The sequence below is a fragment of the Protopterus annectens genome, chromosome 15.part0 (genome assembly GCF_019279795.1).
Source record: "Protopterus annectens isolate FY-2018-M chromosome 15.part0, PAN1.0, whole genome shotgun sequence".
Taxonomy (NCBI): domain Eukaryota; kingdom Metazoa; phylum Chordata; order Ceratodontiformes; family Protopteridae; genus Protopterus; species Protopterus annectens.
In genome coordinates this window covers 377,298,127-377,316,441 of record NC_056749.1, presented here as the reverse complement: position 1 = coordinate 377,316,441, position 18,315 = coordinate 377,298,127, and the positions used below count along the sequence as shown (strand labels likewise).

The following is an 18,315-nucleotide window of genomic DNA, read 5'->3' as shown; positions in this document are numbered from 1 at the left end:
AAAAACGAAAGAGGAAGAAGGAGTAAACGATTATGAAGTGAAAGCATTTTGAACTTGGGCAGTATCACAAGTGTTAAGTGAACCAACCCCAAAGAAGGTCTTCCCCCATCCCCCCCACAAAGAAACACCTCCATGTGATGTTTGGCATCTACTGGGGATTCCAGCATGGGGTGTACACTCTTTCAGCATAAACCCCCACCCTCTCACCCAAGAAAAGGCAGTGAACAGGTGCTGTCTTTTAAGGTGTCACTCCCCTTGCCAGCTCTTCCAGAACACAGGCTGGTAACCAATCCCATATCATAACTATCTCTCTAAGCCATACACCTCTCTTCATATAATTTTAAAGCTTGTTAATATATCACAGATGAAAAATGAATACACTAAGTTATTTATTTTTCTGGACAGTCCAAGTCCAACTCACCCCACAGCCATTACATGATTTTTTTCTGGACAGTCCAAGACCAACTCACCCCACAGCCATTACATGATTCTGTTCATTATCATAATGTCCAGCAATACTCTGACTTGTAAAAAAAAAAAATACTACAGTGCTGCACATAGGGATCACATTAACAAGCTAATACTTGATTATTGTAAACACAATAATGCACTAACTGCTTGAATACTACAGTAAAATGTGTCTGAAGTATTATACTAATTAGTCATAAGCTCTAGTTCCTCAGTCTTTGAAGTCATAAGTATGACATCTTAGTTTCCCTGTGTAATGTAGCTTTAACAATACATTTACAATAATATCTGGAGAGAAAAAACACACAGAGCCTTCAGTAGCTTTCCATTAGCTAGATATATCCACCTAGTATATCTCATCTTTCCCCAAGTATAGTGTCCAGTTCCCATTCGTTCTCACGCTCCTTAGTGGTCTTTTCCTCTTTGCCTTCATTAAATGCGTACACCTCCTTCCCCCATACACTACAAGGGTACTTCACAAGGATGAAAACAAAACCCTCCCTGGATTTCAGTACTGCACAGTCTTGTTACTCGATGCAGTATCCGCTATGCTGAATGGCTGACTGATTCTCTGATCAGTCAGATGAAAATCTTTAAACACTTTGTAGATATTCAAGTGCAACAGATTCTGCTGCAGTACTATAACTACATCTTTGCTGTCTTCTCATTACCATTCCATGTTACTTTATGTGCCCTTTCAGCCCAGGCTGTAACTGAAAGAGGTTCTCAGATATGTCCATCTACTTGGTCAATAAACAAATAAATAAACTAAACAACATTTTGTAAACTCTAAGTCACTCCAGGTTAATAACTGTTTAATAATTACTTTCTTTTAATTGTACTTTATTTATTTTTGTGGGCACAAAATCGATCTACTTACCATTTCAGCAGTTACAAAACAGATAATTACGTGCTACTTACCTGCCCTCAGAGAGCCCCTGCTGGCTAGTTTCAAAAGACCTTTCTTTTTCAGGATGAAGCTGCTGCCAATGAAAATGCTGGAACTAACTGCCAATGCTAGTCCAATGTAAAAGTCATAGCGTTTCGAAACATTGTCCATCCTGCACTACTGCCCAGGACGCAAGACTGACAAGAATCTAAACAGTTTTGTAAGATGGCGCATACAACTCCACAGAACAATGCAATCAAATGTATGCTGAAGAACAACTCCAAGGCATCCCCACTGGTCAGCACAAGCTGTCTGCTGCAAACTTGAGGAATGGTTCCATGTGTCTGTGCTGTGGAATAAATTCTGTTGTACCAGGTTAAGTATGTTTGATGACGACTGCTGGGCAACCTGCCCATATAGAAGACAAATTTCTACTCACTGAGAGTTCAGATACAGGAATTGACATCAGACAGACATTTCAATGTGCACCTGGGCGAAATAAAAATTAAAAGTAATTCATGCTAAACATTTGTTCTACAAACATTTATTTTACTAAGTTCCTGTACTAAGTCTGTGCTGTTTTAGTTTCAAGCATACTTCAAAAAGTACCACAAGTTATTTCATAAGGATGAGAGACAGAATGATTCTTATCCTTTCCAGTTTTTTTTATTCATTATTTTAGAAGAGTGGGCAACCACCAATTATTATTTCAGCATTGTTTGATAGTTTTTCTCACCATACTATATTTTTCCAATTTATCTTCTAGCACAAATTCTTTAAAATTGTATTTAACTGTAAACTGTGGGGTTGTGTAACTGCATCCAGTTTTCCTTATACACAGGCAAGCATCAGATGTACAAGACAGTTTGCCCTGTTTCCATTACGACACATTTCATGCCTTCATCAGTGGACAAAACGTTCAACATTACTACAATGCTGAATAATGACACTTGCAGGAAGATACTACGCTGCTGTTTTAGCAAAACTGAAAGAAACACGTCTTTACCAACCAAACAGAATTTTTCACAGAGCTACACCACCTTTGGGGTATCACAATGTCTTGAAAAACAGAAGTGTTTTTTCTGTCATTCAAATCCATTATCAAGGCAAACAATCATCCTCTATAATACAATTAGGTCTGCTATACTGATTTACCTTTATTTGATCGACAAACATGAATGTTTACATTTGAAGGGTAAACCACATTACTTCAAAACAGGAAACATTGACATCCTACTATGCATGCACCAAGAGGCAATCTTGGCACATGCAAAAAATAAATAAATAAATAAAGCATAATTTTTAGCAGAGGCAAGCTCTCCTACCCTCTATCACACCCCCTGCTAACGATATATACTAAGTCTGAGATCACACAATCTCTAGGGACACGGAATGTTGATCTCTCACACTTGCTGACCATCAGTATAGCAGACCAACTGTAGTCAATTAAACAGATGTTGACCAAACTCACTGTCAACCAAATCAACAGAACTCATCATATTCTACATCTCTGTAACGGTTTTACCTTTTTAACAAATGCAGCCTTCTTCAAGGTTGCACAATATTGGAATACAGAACGATGTATACATTGCTCAGTTTAACAGAGTGAGTTCACACAACTGGGGTTCACATAAAAGCAATTCCCTGACATAACTGAAAATCATACATCCCCTCCTTTACAGCAATTCCTTACTAGCAGGGTACCTGGTAGGTAAATGAACATTTCCCACAAACTAAATGTCCACCATTCATAACCAAAACAACCCTGACAAAGGATGATGGATGGGAACCTTGAAAAGCCAAGCATGCATTCAGACATGTACTATTATTGTGAGTACTTACTTCATGCCTCCTCCCATTTTTCCTCCCCAAATTGTGACTAATGGTGCAGTGCATAAGCAGTTCATATACCACTACAGGGAGGCATCACCTAGCATTCCTTGAAGAACTATCTTAGGAAAGTCTCTCCTTTCTTTAGGCCAGTAACGTAAATGGCAATATCTCATAGTGTATGGAAAAAGAAGAGCTGCCAACCTCAGAAATCTCACAGATACAAAGTCACAGCTTCCCTACTGGACCTTGGGGGAATGAGCCCTTACTATTAATCTGTAGGCTTCCCCAACCTCTCAATTACACCAGACAGCCACTGTGAAATAATATGCTTACCTACCTGAACGCCAACTTCTTGGGTGAAAAGAAATAGTTGATTTGATTTTCTGAATATTTTAGTCCTATTAGTGCGACTTTCAATTTGCCATGGGATTTGCATTTGGTGTAGCATCTACTCCCCAAACTTCTGAGGCTAATCATAAAAGGATGAAAGCTGAATTCAATACCACACATACCTTTTAACAAAAAGGAGGGGTTAGTAGTCAAAATTAAACTATTTTATGAAATACCATAAAAAGAGGAGATCACATCAATGCAAGCAACCCCAAACCCTTCTAGCAGATGTAAAAGCCACTAAAAATATAGCTTTAAAAAAAATTAAGATTAACCAACTTTTTTAAGCTCAAAAGGGATTTGTTCATCGTCTCCAAAATAAAGTTCATATTCCAGTCTGGAATCACTAATCTCTTGGGAGAATTAAAAGGTTGGATAGCCCTCAAAAATAGCTTAACTATAGGAAGAAAGGCTAAAGAAAGCTTACAAAGTAAGCACACTGAAAAGAAGAGCAGTATACCTTGATGGAAGAATTACTCAGCAAATTTTCTATATTATTAAAAAAAATGGTTCACACACCTACTGTCTACTATCAGCCATATCCTGAAGACCCTACTAAACAAATGATCCACCATCCCCAATACCTGTCTGACCTGCTCCTTTGGACCTGGGTACCATTTCCCTTAACTTAGGATGGAGAAATCCTTAGTGTAAGCAGTTTCTGAGGTATGTGCAACAGCAGATAAAAGCATTTTGACAAATGAAGAGTGTTTTTGGATGCTTTGCTCATTCTCCCACCTAAATCCCCATATGAATTACATATACACATGCCTCTGGACTAGTGTTACTTCACCAATCACAGCTAACTCTTTGGCAGAAGCCTAATCCCTCCCTGGAACAAAAGAGCTGGCAAAAATGCCACCACCCCATCCAGTTTCTGGAAAAAGGCTGACTAATCAAACCTCCAGATTCACCTGCATTGCAATAAGGGCTCTAGCCCTCTTCAGTGAGACCCACAGCTGGTTGCTTACCTCACAGCTATGAGAAACAAGTGAACAGTTCCTTTTTTTTTTTTTTTTTTTTTTTTAAAGCAAATTATTATTGCACACATTCTCATTATCACATACGATGCAATTCCTGTGTACGGTTTACTTGTTATTTTGGCATGAAGTGCTGTTACAACTGTTTTAGAATTATATGTTTATATAATACCAGTAAACTAGCCTCATGTCAGACAATCAGTGCGTGCATTTAACTTTCAGTAACTTATCATTGTTAAACCTGTAAATCCATATATTACAAACAACTTCTCACTAGTCTTAATCTTTTATATTGATTTAACATTGCCTGTTAATGAACTTTCTCTTATCATACTTATTTAGCAGTCCCCCCCCCCTCATTTTTTTTGACTTGTTCACCATTATTTTAATTTATTTAATTTTGGCTTCAAAGTACACATGTTAGTCTTTATTTAATGCTCAAGCAATATAGTCTTCCATACATTTAGGAATATGTCTCACCCTTCTTCAATATCTTGATTTCATTTCACTTTACTCACATCCTTGGTCTTCTGGCCAATTTACCCATTTCCTTATGTATTTCCATGCCTCCCTCTTGTGTTTCCTTATTCTTCCTAAACAATATAGGGGGTTCTCTTTACCTTCAAAGCTACCCTATTTGATAATTACAGAGATATTAAGTATTCAAATTAATTTTAAACACTGGATTTTTGCTTTTGTGGTATTAGTCTTGCTGTAGCCTGATTATTTTTAAAAACCTGGTAGATGTCTGTTGAGCCACTCCCTATCAGTTTTACAGCCTCCAGTTTTAATTGGCTTGAATGTCTGTCCTGATGATGAACTGCACTGCTAGCAATCACTCAGTCCTAAACAGCCACCAAAACTATACATCCTCTCCTCCTCTCTATTTTAAAATTAGAAAACCAGGTTCAAGGCAGACTTTTCCCACAAAGGCTTCACTAATACCAGAATGAATCCCATTACTGTCTATATCTTCATTTTTTGAGTTATTTCCAGACTATACCTTTTGTGAAAGATCTGTGATCCCTACTATTACTAAATATCCAAGTTCTTCCTTTGTGATTACTGAGCAATGGTACTCATTTAGCAGTTCTCCCCCCTTTCCCCTGAAATAAAATATATGGGGCTCACCACTTGCAGGACATCAAGAACAATACTGCTCTTTGCTGTGACTGGCATTTTATAAATGCCATCAAAACCTCCCTTTCTCTGCTCTCTGACTCTTTCAGGTAGTCTTGTAAGAAGTCCAGGATATATAGCCTTTGAGCCTTCCTTCACTACTCCATAACCCTGCTTACAGTATCATTTCTTTAACCAGGGATTGAATTAGTTAATTCTTTTCTCTTTTTCACTGCCCTCCTCAGATGTAGCACTGGCAACTCCTAGAGAAGGCTGCTTGACTTCTCATCTTTCTGCTAAGCTCTCCAAATTTCACTGTTTTTTCTGTTCTGTGTACTACCTTAGCAGTATCACAGAAGCACTTTATTTTGCTGTCTCCCATAGCAATTACTTAAACTAAATTGAAAAAAAGTGCTTTATTGCAGAAAATTTGAGAAAGGAAGATGAGAAAAGGTAGCTTTTTTGAGAAATGCAGAAGACAACCAGTGCATAAAAAGAATAAAAGAAGGATATTTCACTTGCAGTTACTTGTCGTGGGAGGAATGTACACACAGAAACCCGACACAGACAGCATAGCAACGAAGTAGGAAAGGTGGTGAGATGGCCAACAACAATTTTGAGGGGTGGCTGAACTTGAAGTGGGGGGGGGATTTATTAGCCATATATTGCAAACTTGCCTACCCTAACAAATATCCTTTATATGTCACTGTAGAGGCCCTGCAAAACTTTACATTATCCTTTTATTTCCAAATATGGATTCTGCATATTTGGACCCTATGCTGTCTTGGAAACCAATTGCATAGCATTCACTTTTTTCTTGCAATTCACATACAATGTAACAGCACCTGCTGTACTTATTTATTCTAAATATATAGTAATAGCCGCTTACCAAATTCTGTGTCTCTTCTATCACATGCACGTTTTTATTTACATATATTGTACTCCTGAAACAGCTCCTTATATATGGCTACACACATGCATGCACTTTTTTGTTTCTGGAATAAAACTGTAAACAATAAATAGATTCTGGAAAAAGTACAAACTACACATTATAGAAAGTAATTTACATTTTTTATACTCTTCCCATCCTTATCATTTCAGCATGATTTTTCAGTCTTCCATGTTAACTTATTGATACAGTTTCATCCAGTATACACAGATGATTCTTGCACAGTAGATGACACAAATGAGCAGCGTTTTGCTATCTCAATGGATATGTAAGTGTGTCCACAGATGATTCTTGCACAGTAGATGACACAAATGAGCAGCGTTTTGCTATCTCAATGGATATGTAAGTGTGTCCACTGGAGTGGTGTAGACAACAGAACTGGCATCAGGAGGGCTTGAGAATGATGTTCTGTTGAAAATAATCATGCAGGATGATCCAGTTGACAGTTATGCTGTTTCAATGGGTGAAATGGCCGATATCTTTTTTGGAAGTACTCAGGATGACAGTGAGAAGGAACGAGGTGATGTGTCAGCACAGTGTGCATACATGACAGCAGGCAAAGAAAAAAAAGCAGCAACAAACTGAGTAAAACTGTTAAAAATTCAGCTATGAGAATAAGAACAAAAAAATGAGACTACAGTAGTCAGATATATATGGAACATTTTGTTGTAAAAGACATTGTAGGTAAAAGCCAAGATTTTATTTTTTTTTTTAACAAGAAACATTGTTATTAAATTATTATTTAGGATATTAGCAAAAATACATTTATATAAATGAAAACAAACAAAGTTGTTTTTTTTTTTTAGTTGTAAACAAACCATATTGACATATTTTTAGTTGCAAACATTATACATCACCTATAATCTACCCAGTCATTGTCAAACACTGCATAGCTCACTGAAATCCTGCCTTTAGACCTTTCTTCCTCTAGAATGTTATTCTACATGTAATGTTCTCACAATTTCCATTTTTTCTATGTAATTTGATTCTACCCTTTTCTAAAGATGCCACTTCAGTTGTTTTAACTGTTATTGGATTTAATGCTCAAGAAATATGTTCTTTTATACACTGACAAACAGAGACGTTTTGTGACTTAACATTTGAAACTAAGTGAATGATGATGGCATTTCTGGAACTGTGTAAGGCATTTATCCATGGAACAATTATTGTTTTAAGGTAGCAACTTAAATATTAAAAAATATTATTGTACAGTTTAGAACTGATGAACTGGAAGAAGATGTTTAAAATGCATACAGGGTTTGTGTACAACTGCTGATAATACTGTGAAACTTAGAGATGACAGTAATTTATAGAATGTAGGGTGGAGTTTGGAAGCTGTTCTGAACTTTAAAAAAAAAAAAAGAGTGGTGAACAGGTGTTACATTTGCGGCTGGATGTAGAGTGACATTACAATATGCTGGCCAGCCTAAACTGTGTTTCTTTTGTGGAGACTTTTCACAATTAATTAATGATTTTGACAAGATGTAACCAGTGTGGGGAGAAAATACAAACAACAATAAGGTGGATGGCTGAATGCAAGATCTTAAATATGGGTTGTTAAGGGAAAACAGTAAACTGTGAAAAGGAAGGGAAAGGGGAAGAAAATCTACATGAGAAATGACAACAAGAGGTTGAGGGAGAAGGGGAATTAGGTGAAGAAAAAATCTAGGAGGAGGAAAAGTAAGTGGAAAAGGAGGGGAAAGTTTACATGCAGCAGGAGAGGTCAGAAGAAGGGATCAACACTAATTTTTTTTGAAGTTCTATCCAGTGAAAAATACGATTCTGAGGACTTGGGGTTAAAGATTATTTTGCACTTAAATCTAGATAAAATATCCATAAGGAAAAAGAAAAGAAAATAAGAAAATGAAAATTTAAAAAAAAATCCCCTAAACTTAAAAAGAAGCAAAAGTAACAATTTGAAACTAATTTCAATAAATGAGAATGCTATTATGAACACAGTAAGAAGAACAAGAATTTTGGAATGGTGTACTAAATGTGATGTGGATGCTATTATTTTCAGAGGATGTAAGATTCCGGACAACTGAAGAAAGACTGCAAACAGAAAACTTGTGGTGAAGAAATATAATATGGAACTTTGGAAGTGAAATTTGTTCTGGAGTGTTACTGTTTTGTTAAAAAATAGTAAAAATATTAGATGTAATTTGGTAAGGATGGCAAGGAAAACTATTGTGGATGTGAGGTGAAGAGAACATGTATACATAATTATAGAACTGTATACATATATAATATAATGTACATAACACAGTAAGTTACTCACATCCACTTATAGGAAATTTGAAGATGGTGGTAAATATTTATTTGGCACTAGCTGCCATCCACTACATACTATTTCTTCTCTCCCTTACAGTGAGGGTCTCAGATTGAGGATACTATGTAATAATGATAGGGATTTTATTAGAGAAACAAATAGGATGTGTTTGATGTTTTCATCTACAGGATATGATAAAGATATAATACAAGTATCCGTGAATAGTTATTAATGGTGTACATGTACCTTCCTGCAGGCACAATGAGTATTTTATAAAATACAATGATTATATTGTTAATTTTGATAATATAAAGGATGACAAAAGAAAAATGTACTTTGTTTCTACCTATGGAGTATTTAGCCCTATTTTGATAAAATTGGTGAAATGTTATTGGAAATACTTGTTTAAATACAAAGATTTGGCCCACATCCTTTCTCCATTATTGGGTATAGCATATAAAAAAGGAAGACATCTGAGATATCTTAGTCCATAATTATTTTGTGTTGCCTGTTTCAAATTCTCTCTCTCAGTATTACATCTACAGGCACCTACCCTTGTGGCCATTGTAATACATGCAGCTATATTACTAGAACTTTTGCACATATTAATGGTCATGCTTTTTATCCATCTGAATTGTTTAACTGTGATGTAGAAGGAATAATGTATGCTTTACAGTGTTCCTGTGGTCTTACTTATATAGGAGAAAGGAAATTTAAATATAGACTACAGGAACACGTTAGAAATATTAGGAATAAAAAAGTGGACAGTCCTATAGTGAAACATTTTATGGAATTCCATCACTCAAACCCAAAACGTTTGAAAGCTACTGTATTAGAAATTATTCCTAAGCGTTTTTGTTCACATACTGTATATAAAAGATTGTTGCATAAGGAGAATGTTTTTATTTTTAAATGCAATACTATGTCTCCTTTATGACTAAATTTAGAGTGCAACTAGATGCTGCTGATTTGATTTTATTGTTTTAATTGGTTAACTGATTTATATTAGTGGGTATTTAATAAGGGAGCTGTTTTTGTGTTTCATGTACTCCTTGAAGGCTTTGCTGAAGTGCTAGAGAACTATTAAATCTGTTTTGTGGATACTGGCTGTCATTTTTATTATATTTGCACTTTTTTGTGTGGTTTCTATATACATATATAACTAGCAAAGAAAGAGACAATCTCTTTAATCAAATATTAGACTATACAGTGGTTAAAATGAAACTTACAACTGTAAGGGGCTTTAATTGTAATTTAAGAGGGAAAGGTGTAAAAAGAAAGAGAAAGATGTAAAAAAAGACAGAAAGTGATAAAATGTGGTAAATTATCTGCATGGAACAAAAAAGTCAAAGAACAGAACACTTGAATCTGAAATTGATTATTTTGTATTGGAAAGCTTAGGGATAGCAGATGGTGATACATTTATGACGTTATTTCCACACCATTTAGCCGTCTGGATGGAGGAGATGGAAGAAGGGAGGATGCTAAATTAGGAAAGGGAATAAAAAAGAATAAATGAGAAATTATGGGATGAAGTTGGAGATTGGTAAGTATTGAAGTTATGGAAGGATCACACAACCATGAAGAACTTCAATAAACATTGTTCTGAGTGGTCAAAGTGTTATTTTAGTAGCAGAATGATGTAAAACAGGAAGAGAAAGTGAAGTATAGGAAAATGTATATAAATGGATTTGAAAATTTAGAAAATAATACAACAGAGTATTATGACATAGAAGAAGAAATATATAAAAGAAAACAAAAAAAAATAAGACATTACTGTTTAAGCATATATATTATTTACAAGGGAGAAGGGAGGCGGTATCTGCATATCTGAGTAAAACACCAATGTAGAGAGATACATCTCTCAGAGACTACCCTTTCTCTGAAAGAAGCTTTCCATTCACGTGAAGCAAACTCCTTCCCTGACCCTCTTCAACTGCAGTCTAGAACAATAATGTACTCCTGGGGTGGTGCCCACATCCCCCATGGACAGAGGCAGTTGGTATTACATACTGTAGCATAGGCTCATACTTCTGTGAACTTTGTTCTCTTAACTATTGAAGATTGAGAAACTCAGGTTAAATATGGCTAGGCTTGTGAGGGCTCTTGTGCCATTAGCCTAGTAATCTCCTATGAACCTATTAGTATGATGAATGAAAAGAAAATGTAATAAGGAGAGATAAAAAGAACAAATTATGGATAATATAGTACATCATGTGGAAATATGTATAAAAGAGTATCTTCTTCTTCTTTCGGCTTTTCCCAGTTAGGGGTCGCCACAGCGGATCATCTGTCCACTCATGATTGGCAGTAGAGTTTTACAGTGTCGAGTTGCCAGCCTGGCACCCAACCTTCCACGGAAGGCACACACACACTCACTCACTCACACCTAGTGCCAATTTAGAGTGTCCAATCCACCTACAGCATGTTTTTGGGATGTGCAAGGAAATCGGAGCACTCAGAGGAAACCCATGAGACCACAGGGAGGACATGCAGACTCCGCACAGAAGGCACCCCAGCCAAGGATCGAACCAGAGAACCTCTTGCTATGAGGTGACAATGCTAACTGCTGCACCACCGTGGCCGCCAATGTATAAAAGAGTATAAGGATGGAAAACAATAGAGAATGGAAATAAGAAATTTCCAGAATGAGTTAAAGAAGAATTTGAAAAAGTAATTACTATTAGTGAAGTACTTGAAGCAAATGTTGATTCAGTATCAGGCCTAGATGGTACAGGGCACGGAATGTACAAAATTAATGGACTGACAAACACAGTATTTTGTAAATGAATGAATGAATGAATGAATGAATTGTTGAAGGAAAGTTAAGTTTATGAAGAATTGTGTAGTGGGATATTAAAATTGATATGGAAAAAGAATGAAATAAAAAATTGGAGATCCAGCACACATGGATTATAAAATTATGGGACTAATACAGAGGAGATCGGAAGGAAGGATGAGGGATATTATGGAAGAAAGTATATACCATATAAAAGGGAAGAGATGTCAAGAACTGTTACTGGTTACGAGAAAATCTATGGCTGATCGTGCAAGTAAAAGGAAGGCTGTTAACCACATGGCAGATGATATTAAGCAAGGCATTTGATACTGTAGGACATGATGCTTTGTAGGATGTTACGGAGAAGTACGGAATAGGTTACTGATTTAGGATAGTGTGCATGTCAGCCTATCAGAACAATAGAGTGAGAGTGTTAGTGAATGTGTGGCTGAGTAAAGAAATATGCAATCAGTGTGGAACAAGACAAGGATGTCCATGAGTGGAATACTGTTTGCATTGGTGATGAATGTGATAGTGAGTGAAGTAGCTTATAAATAAAAGCAGCTAGATATGTGATGCTAAAGGAAGTGGTAATACCAGTAGTTTTGACATATGCAGGCAATACAATTGTAGTTGCTAAGAATGAAATATGGATAAGGGAAGTGTTGGTTTGTCTGAATGGATAATTAAAAGAAATGGAAATTACCTTGAATAAAAATAAATGTATAGGTTTGTGTGATGTGGTGAAAATTGAGGATGTGTATTTTTCAATGAATTAAATGCCTTTGTTAGGAATAAAATGTGGGAAAATGCTGTAGCCATGATGCAAGAAATAGATGATCTCTGGAGGATGTATAGATTAGCGTTCGGGAAAAAGATTTATTTAGTGAATTTAGTATTAATGGGAAAATAGTGTATTTGTCAAATGTTTATATGATCCCAGTAAAATATAAAAATTAAATTGTGCAATAGGCATTTTCTGCTATAGGTAGTTCAAGATTTATCTCAATGAAAACAGATATGTTGTATTTGAGTGAAGCTGAAAGGGGGTTGGGGTTACCAAGTCCAGTTGTTTACTCGGCTTCTTCAAATTTGTATAGAGTATTAAAGTGAGTAAAGCAAGGGAACAAGAAATTAATAGTGAGAATGCTTAAATATAAGTGCAGAAAATTCTGGGAGATTATAAGAATGAGAAAATTTGAAAAAGAAAAATAATATGTTAATGATGAAATCAAAATTATCAAGAAAAAAGTACCAATATGGAAAAAAAACTGATGATACAGAGAAAAAAACAGAAGGCTATAGTACAATAATGTGATCAAACAACATTCAACAATTGGCTAAGCTTCTGGTGTCATTCAAAGGGGATCCAGTGCCTGTCAGCCTGGGACGACATGCTCGACAAGACTCGTTGCTTCGCAAGAGACGTCTTGCACCTGTCACCCCTAGGCTTTTGAATACTGGCCAAGGCTCTTGCTGCCCCCATAGTGCCTTTTTTAGGCAAGGCTCAAAAGTCAAACCCACCTCCGTAAACAGCACAAATAAAAAAATGAGGGTTATGCTACTCAGCGCCAGGAGTTTAGATCTCAAAATGCACAAGCTCGAAGCACTCCTCAGTATGGAGAACGTCGACATCTGTGCAGTAACTGAAACCTGGTTCAAGGCTCCACAGAGCACCCCAGCACTACCAGGCTACAACTCATACCACACATTTTGGCCACAAAACATGGACCGAAACACAAAAGGAGGGGGTGTATCCATATTCATCAAGGATACCTACACCTCCAGATTAGTGGCGCAGCATGATACCTCCGAGATCATCCATGTGCAACTAACATCAGGCAAATCTGCACTGCAAATTGTGGCCTGCTACAGATCACCCTCCATGACCCAGGACCACCACTCTGCCTTTCTTGAGACACTGAAAAATATGAATGTCCTACCGAACACCCTGATATTGGGCGATTTCAATTACCCTACCATTAACTGGGAAAGCTACTCAAGTACAAACCCCCAGGTCCAGCGCTTCCTGGAATTTATCAACTCAAATGCCCTGGATTAGCTGGTAAACTCCCCTACCAGAGGTGAGAACATATTGGACCTGGTCATCACCAACATGGGCGACAGGTGTTCCACACCGGAGGTCAACCCGTCACTGGTTAGATCAGACCATAAACTAATCACTCTGGATGTCCACACCACACCACCACCTCCAACCAAGGAAACCACAGTGAAAAACTTTTCTATAGCAAACTTCACCTTACTTAAGACAGAGGTGGTAAGTTTCACAGCCCCCACACTAAAGGATAACCGTGTCCCAGATGCAGGAACCTTTACAAATGCACTCTATGAGCACCTACAAGGATGCATGGATCGTGCCATCCCTAGCAAAACCAAAACTCACTCCCCTAAGAGACGGAAACCAGTCTGGTGGACCCCTGCCGTAAACAGGCTATACAACAGAAGGAGGAAACTAGTTCAGAAAAAAAGCAAATCCCAAGAAGGAAAGACATCCTTGATCAGTATCAGTAAGAAACTAAGGTCCCTCATAAAATCCTCCAAGGCTAACTTCGAAAGAAAAATAGCCAAGGATTCGAAAGATAACCACAAAGCCTTCTTTAGCTATGTCAAGAATCTAAGTGGCAGCTCGCAGATCTGCTCTGAGCTAGTGCAAAATAGCACAAAATATACTGAACTCACTGATATTGCCAACATCCTGGCAGATAGATTCAGTGCAAACTTCACCCCCCCCTCTCACCCCCAAAAGGGCCCACAACATTACTGGAAAGTGTAGTGTCCCAGAAATCACAGACGCACAGATGAAAATAGCCCTTTTAAAAGCCAAAAGCACAGCGTCAATGGGGCCAGATGGTGTCCCAGGCTGCGTCTTGCATGAACTACAGAACGAACTAACCCTCCACCTAAACACACTGTTCAACCTCAGCCTCTCCACAGGCTACATGCCCATAGAATGGCGCACAGCAACGGTTATTCCGTTCCACAAAGGAGGGGCCACAACTGACCCTGGTAACTATCCGCCATAAGCCTGACTAGCCTGATCTGCAAGGCTATGGAGCGCATCATCATGGAACTCACTAACAAAGACATTGGGAACCTCCAAACAGTTGACCCGACCCAGTTCGGCTTTGTTCAGGGCAGATCATGCCTACTAAACCTGGTTAACTTCTTCGAGACAGTCACCAAGGCCATAGGTGAGGGGAAGATAGTTCACACAGCCTACCTTGACCTCGCCAAGGCTTTTGACACCATTCCCCACTCGGAAATTATAGAAAAACTCACCAGCCTGGACATAAACCCCTACGCCACGAGATAGGTTGCCAACTGGCTTACAGACAGAACTCACACGGTAAGAATAGCGGGCTCCAGGTCCGACTCTAAACCAGTCACAAGTGGTGTCCTGCAAGGCTCGGTCCTGGGACCCCTACTGTTTGGCATATACTTCTCAGACGTACAGGCAAACACAGGAGGACTATGGCTAACCAGGTTTGCCGATGACTGCAAACTGGGAGCCATTATTGACTCTCTGGCTGACACGAACATTCTCCAAAAGGGCCTTACTGAGACAGACACCTGGTGTCAAAGTCATGGTCTCGAGCTAAATGCCAAAAAATGCATAGTCATCCTGTTTGGGAAAAACAAAACACCCATGAATTACCACACAGGTGGCAGCCCCCTTAATACAGAAGAGGTAATAAGAGATCTGGGGACTCAGGTAGATAGTAATCTCTCCTTTGACAATCATATTCCCAAAGTAGTTAGGAAATCCTTCTATGTACCCCATCTAATTACCAAAGGGTTTGCATCTAGAAATAAAGAGGTTATAGTGGCCCTCTATTCGCCACTTATCAGACCCAACATACAGTACAATGCCCCATTTGGGATGTACCTCACAAGACACTTCCAACAGCTGGAAAGACCACAAAAGTACCTCACCAAGAGGATTACTGGCCTTAAGCATATGTCCTATGCAGCCCGACTGGAAAAACTCCAGCTGTACTCAGTGGCATATCGCTTACTCAGAGGTGATCTCTGCCATGTCCAAATCAGAACTGATGGATATGCTCGACCTAAAGAAATCCAAGTCACTGCAAGCCACTCGCTCTAGTGAGCTAAACCTTGCCACAACAATAAATAGAACATGCTGGAGGGATAGATTCCTGCCACAGAGACTCCCCATGCTTTGGAACTAAATTCCCAACAACATTAGGCAGAGCCCCTCACAAAAACTCTTCAAGAGAAACCTTGACGAGTGGATGGGTAACAGAAAATACACCCCTGGGATCACTTCATTGGCTCTTCTTGACAGAGGCTCAGTTAATTAATCAATGGGGTGGTGAAAGCGGACACACTCTGGCTAGGCTTATAAATGCCCTCGGGCAAATAGGTTCATAGGTAGGTACTAGGCTATTATGTAAAGCCATGGGAAACTTACCAGTAGAAATGCTTAAAGCCATTTAAGTAAGGAAAATTTAGTGTACCAAGACAGTAGTGTGTCAGGGTTTTCTATGGAGACTGGTAATAAATAAGTTACTGGTAAAGGGGGATATGCCATATAAAAAAAAGGTTGGGTGTGTTTATTTTGTGGGGAGGAAGACACAACAGAGCATGTTTTTTAATGTAAAAGAGTGGTGACACTCCAGAAAAAGTTGTGTGAAGAATGAGAATAATGACAAACCATAAGAATAAGAAACGATATGTTAGAAGAGCAATTAAGAATTTACTTTATGTAATATGGGTTATTTGTATTGAAATTTTGTTTAATGGGAAATAGATTTGGCAGATATTTTGGGAAAAATAAAATTACGGTTGTGGAAGAAGTAAGAGTGAATTAGTGAAGAATAATAATGAGAATGTGATAAGAAAAAATGATAAATATTGAGAAACAGAAATGTGTATGCATGTATTAGTAAATATGTAAATAATGTTTTTATGTTGTGTTCAACAAAAGATCCTTACTCTTTTCAATGGGTGCTGTGGGATCTTTTATATTCATCTGAGGTACCACCATTTGAAGAAGATGGGATCTCAGTTTAACGTCTCATCCAAAGGACATCACACTCAGGAGTGCAGCATCCCTTAATGCTGCACTGCACTGTACTGCACTGTCAACAATCCAAAAAAGGCAAAATTGTGCCCTTTAAATCTAACTACTACTCATGCGGGGAAGATGCTTGCTTTTGCTACCAACCTAGCTGTTTCTCTTTGTGAAGTGCTTACCTTGGCTGAGCTAAAAGTGCTTGATCCCAGCATTACTAGATGACCAAGAAGGAAAAGATATGGACAAATAATAATTTATTATAGCTTTGATAATCAAAAAATGCTTGATAGATCTAGAGTAGACAGGGATATTGTAAGGGATTCAGTGAGTTTGTATGAGCTTCAGTCTGGAACTGAGTGGGGGGGATGCATGGCCTTCCTATATCTGTGGATACTAAAGGTATGTATAGCCCTTGCTATACCTTCCCCAGGAATCTTCCAGAGACAGACTGGAGGCACTTCGGGTATTTCTCAGGCTTCTGTCTCAAGGAAACTTCAGCAATTCCTTGACATACTCTTGGCATGTGTGGAACAGTACATTTACCTGCCAATGTCACCATAGGACTGAGCCAAAACCATGCTTGCCTTCAGCAGAATGGCTCATTTCCCTGAGGTTGTTGATGCAATAGATTGCACCCATTAGGGTCCCATCAGGACAACAGGGTAATAGTATAGAAATAGGAATGGCTACCATTCAATTACATGCATGTAGTCGGTTATGGATGGGGAGATGGGGTACATCATCACCATCTTAGCCCAGCAACCTGGCAGTGCTCGTGATTCTCATATCTGCACAGAGGGTCACTCTAGAAATTCTTCCCATATGATCAATTGTCCCATGGTCACCTTGTTGGTAAATGGAAATTTTTACAATAATTATGTAATTTGTCATACCTTGGTAATGTATTGCTTAGTACTAAATCACCCTTCCCTTGTTGTGTTCCCCAACATCTTTTCATTTCTTCTGTCTTCCAGGTAATGCAGACTGCCCACTCCAGCCCTGGTTGATGGCACCCATAAGGAACCTTACTGGAAATGCCAAAGAAAGGTACAATACTGCCCTGTCCCAGACACACATTATTACTGGGTGAGCTTTTGACCTGCTGAAAGCCAGTTTCCATTGCCTGGATGAGTCTGGCGGTGCCCTTCAGTACAATTCTGCTACTGCAAGCAGAATGTTTACTGCGTGTTGGAGTCTGCAGAACATAATCAAGCACCAGTCTGGTGGTGAACTGCCCCACTATGAAACTGCAGTTCTCAATATATGTCCTTCCATGGTTGAAAACACTGTTGGTGGCAAGCCAGCAGCAAGAGACACCATGTGGAAGGCTTGTGCACAGGTGTCTACTCCACAACTATGGACCATGACATTCAGATTAATTTACCTTCACTATAAAAAAAAAAACATACACAGAATAATTGATGTCTGCAGTGCTGTGTGTTGGCTATAATGTGTGATGCACAGCCTACTATTACTGTACATTAGACAGTCCCTCTTACCTTTAAATATATATTTTTTTCACTATAGTTATTCATATGGTTTATATATCTTTTCTGTTTATAGCCGCCATAAAATTAGAG

The 18,315-nt window shown here is 38.2% G+C and overlaps 1 protein-coding gene across 2 annotated transcripts in view; it reads right to left on the bottom strand.

Moving 5' to 3' along the window:
- The window catches only part of LOC122789692 (magnesium transporter NIPA2-like), a 403,659-nt gene that overhangs the window by 324,105 nt on the left and 61,239 nt on the right, over positions 1-18,315 (bottom strand). For both annotated transcript variants that reach the window (XM_044057121.1, XM_044057119.1), the window contains one exon: positions 1,390-1,846. In XM_044057121.1, the coding sequence (XP_043913056.1) occupies positions 1,390-1,528 (139 nt within the window). In that variant the 5' untranslated portion in view covers positions 1,529-1,846. The remainder of the gene's footprint in view (positions 1-1,389; positions 1,847-18,315) is intronic.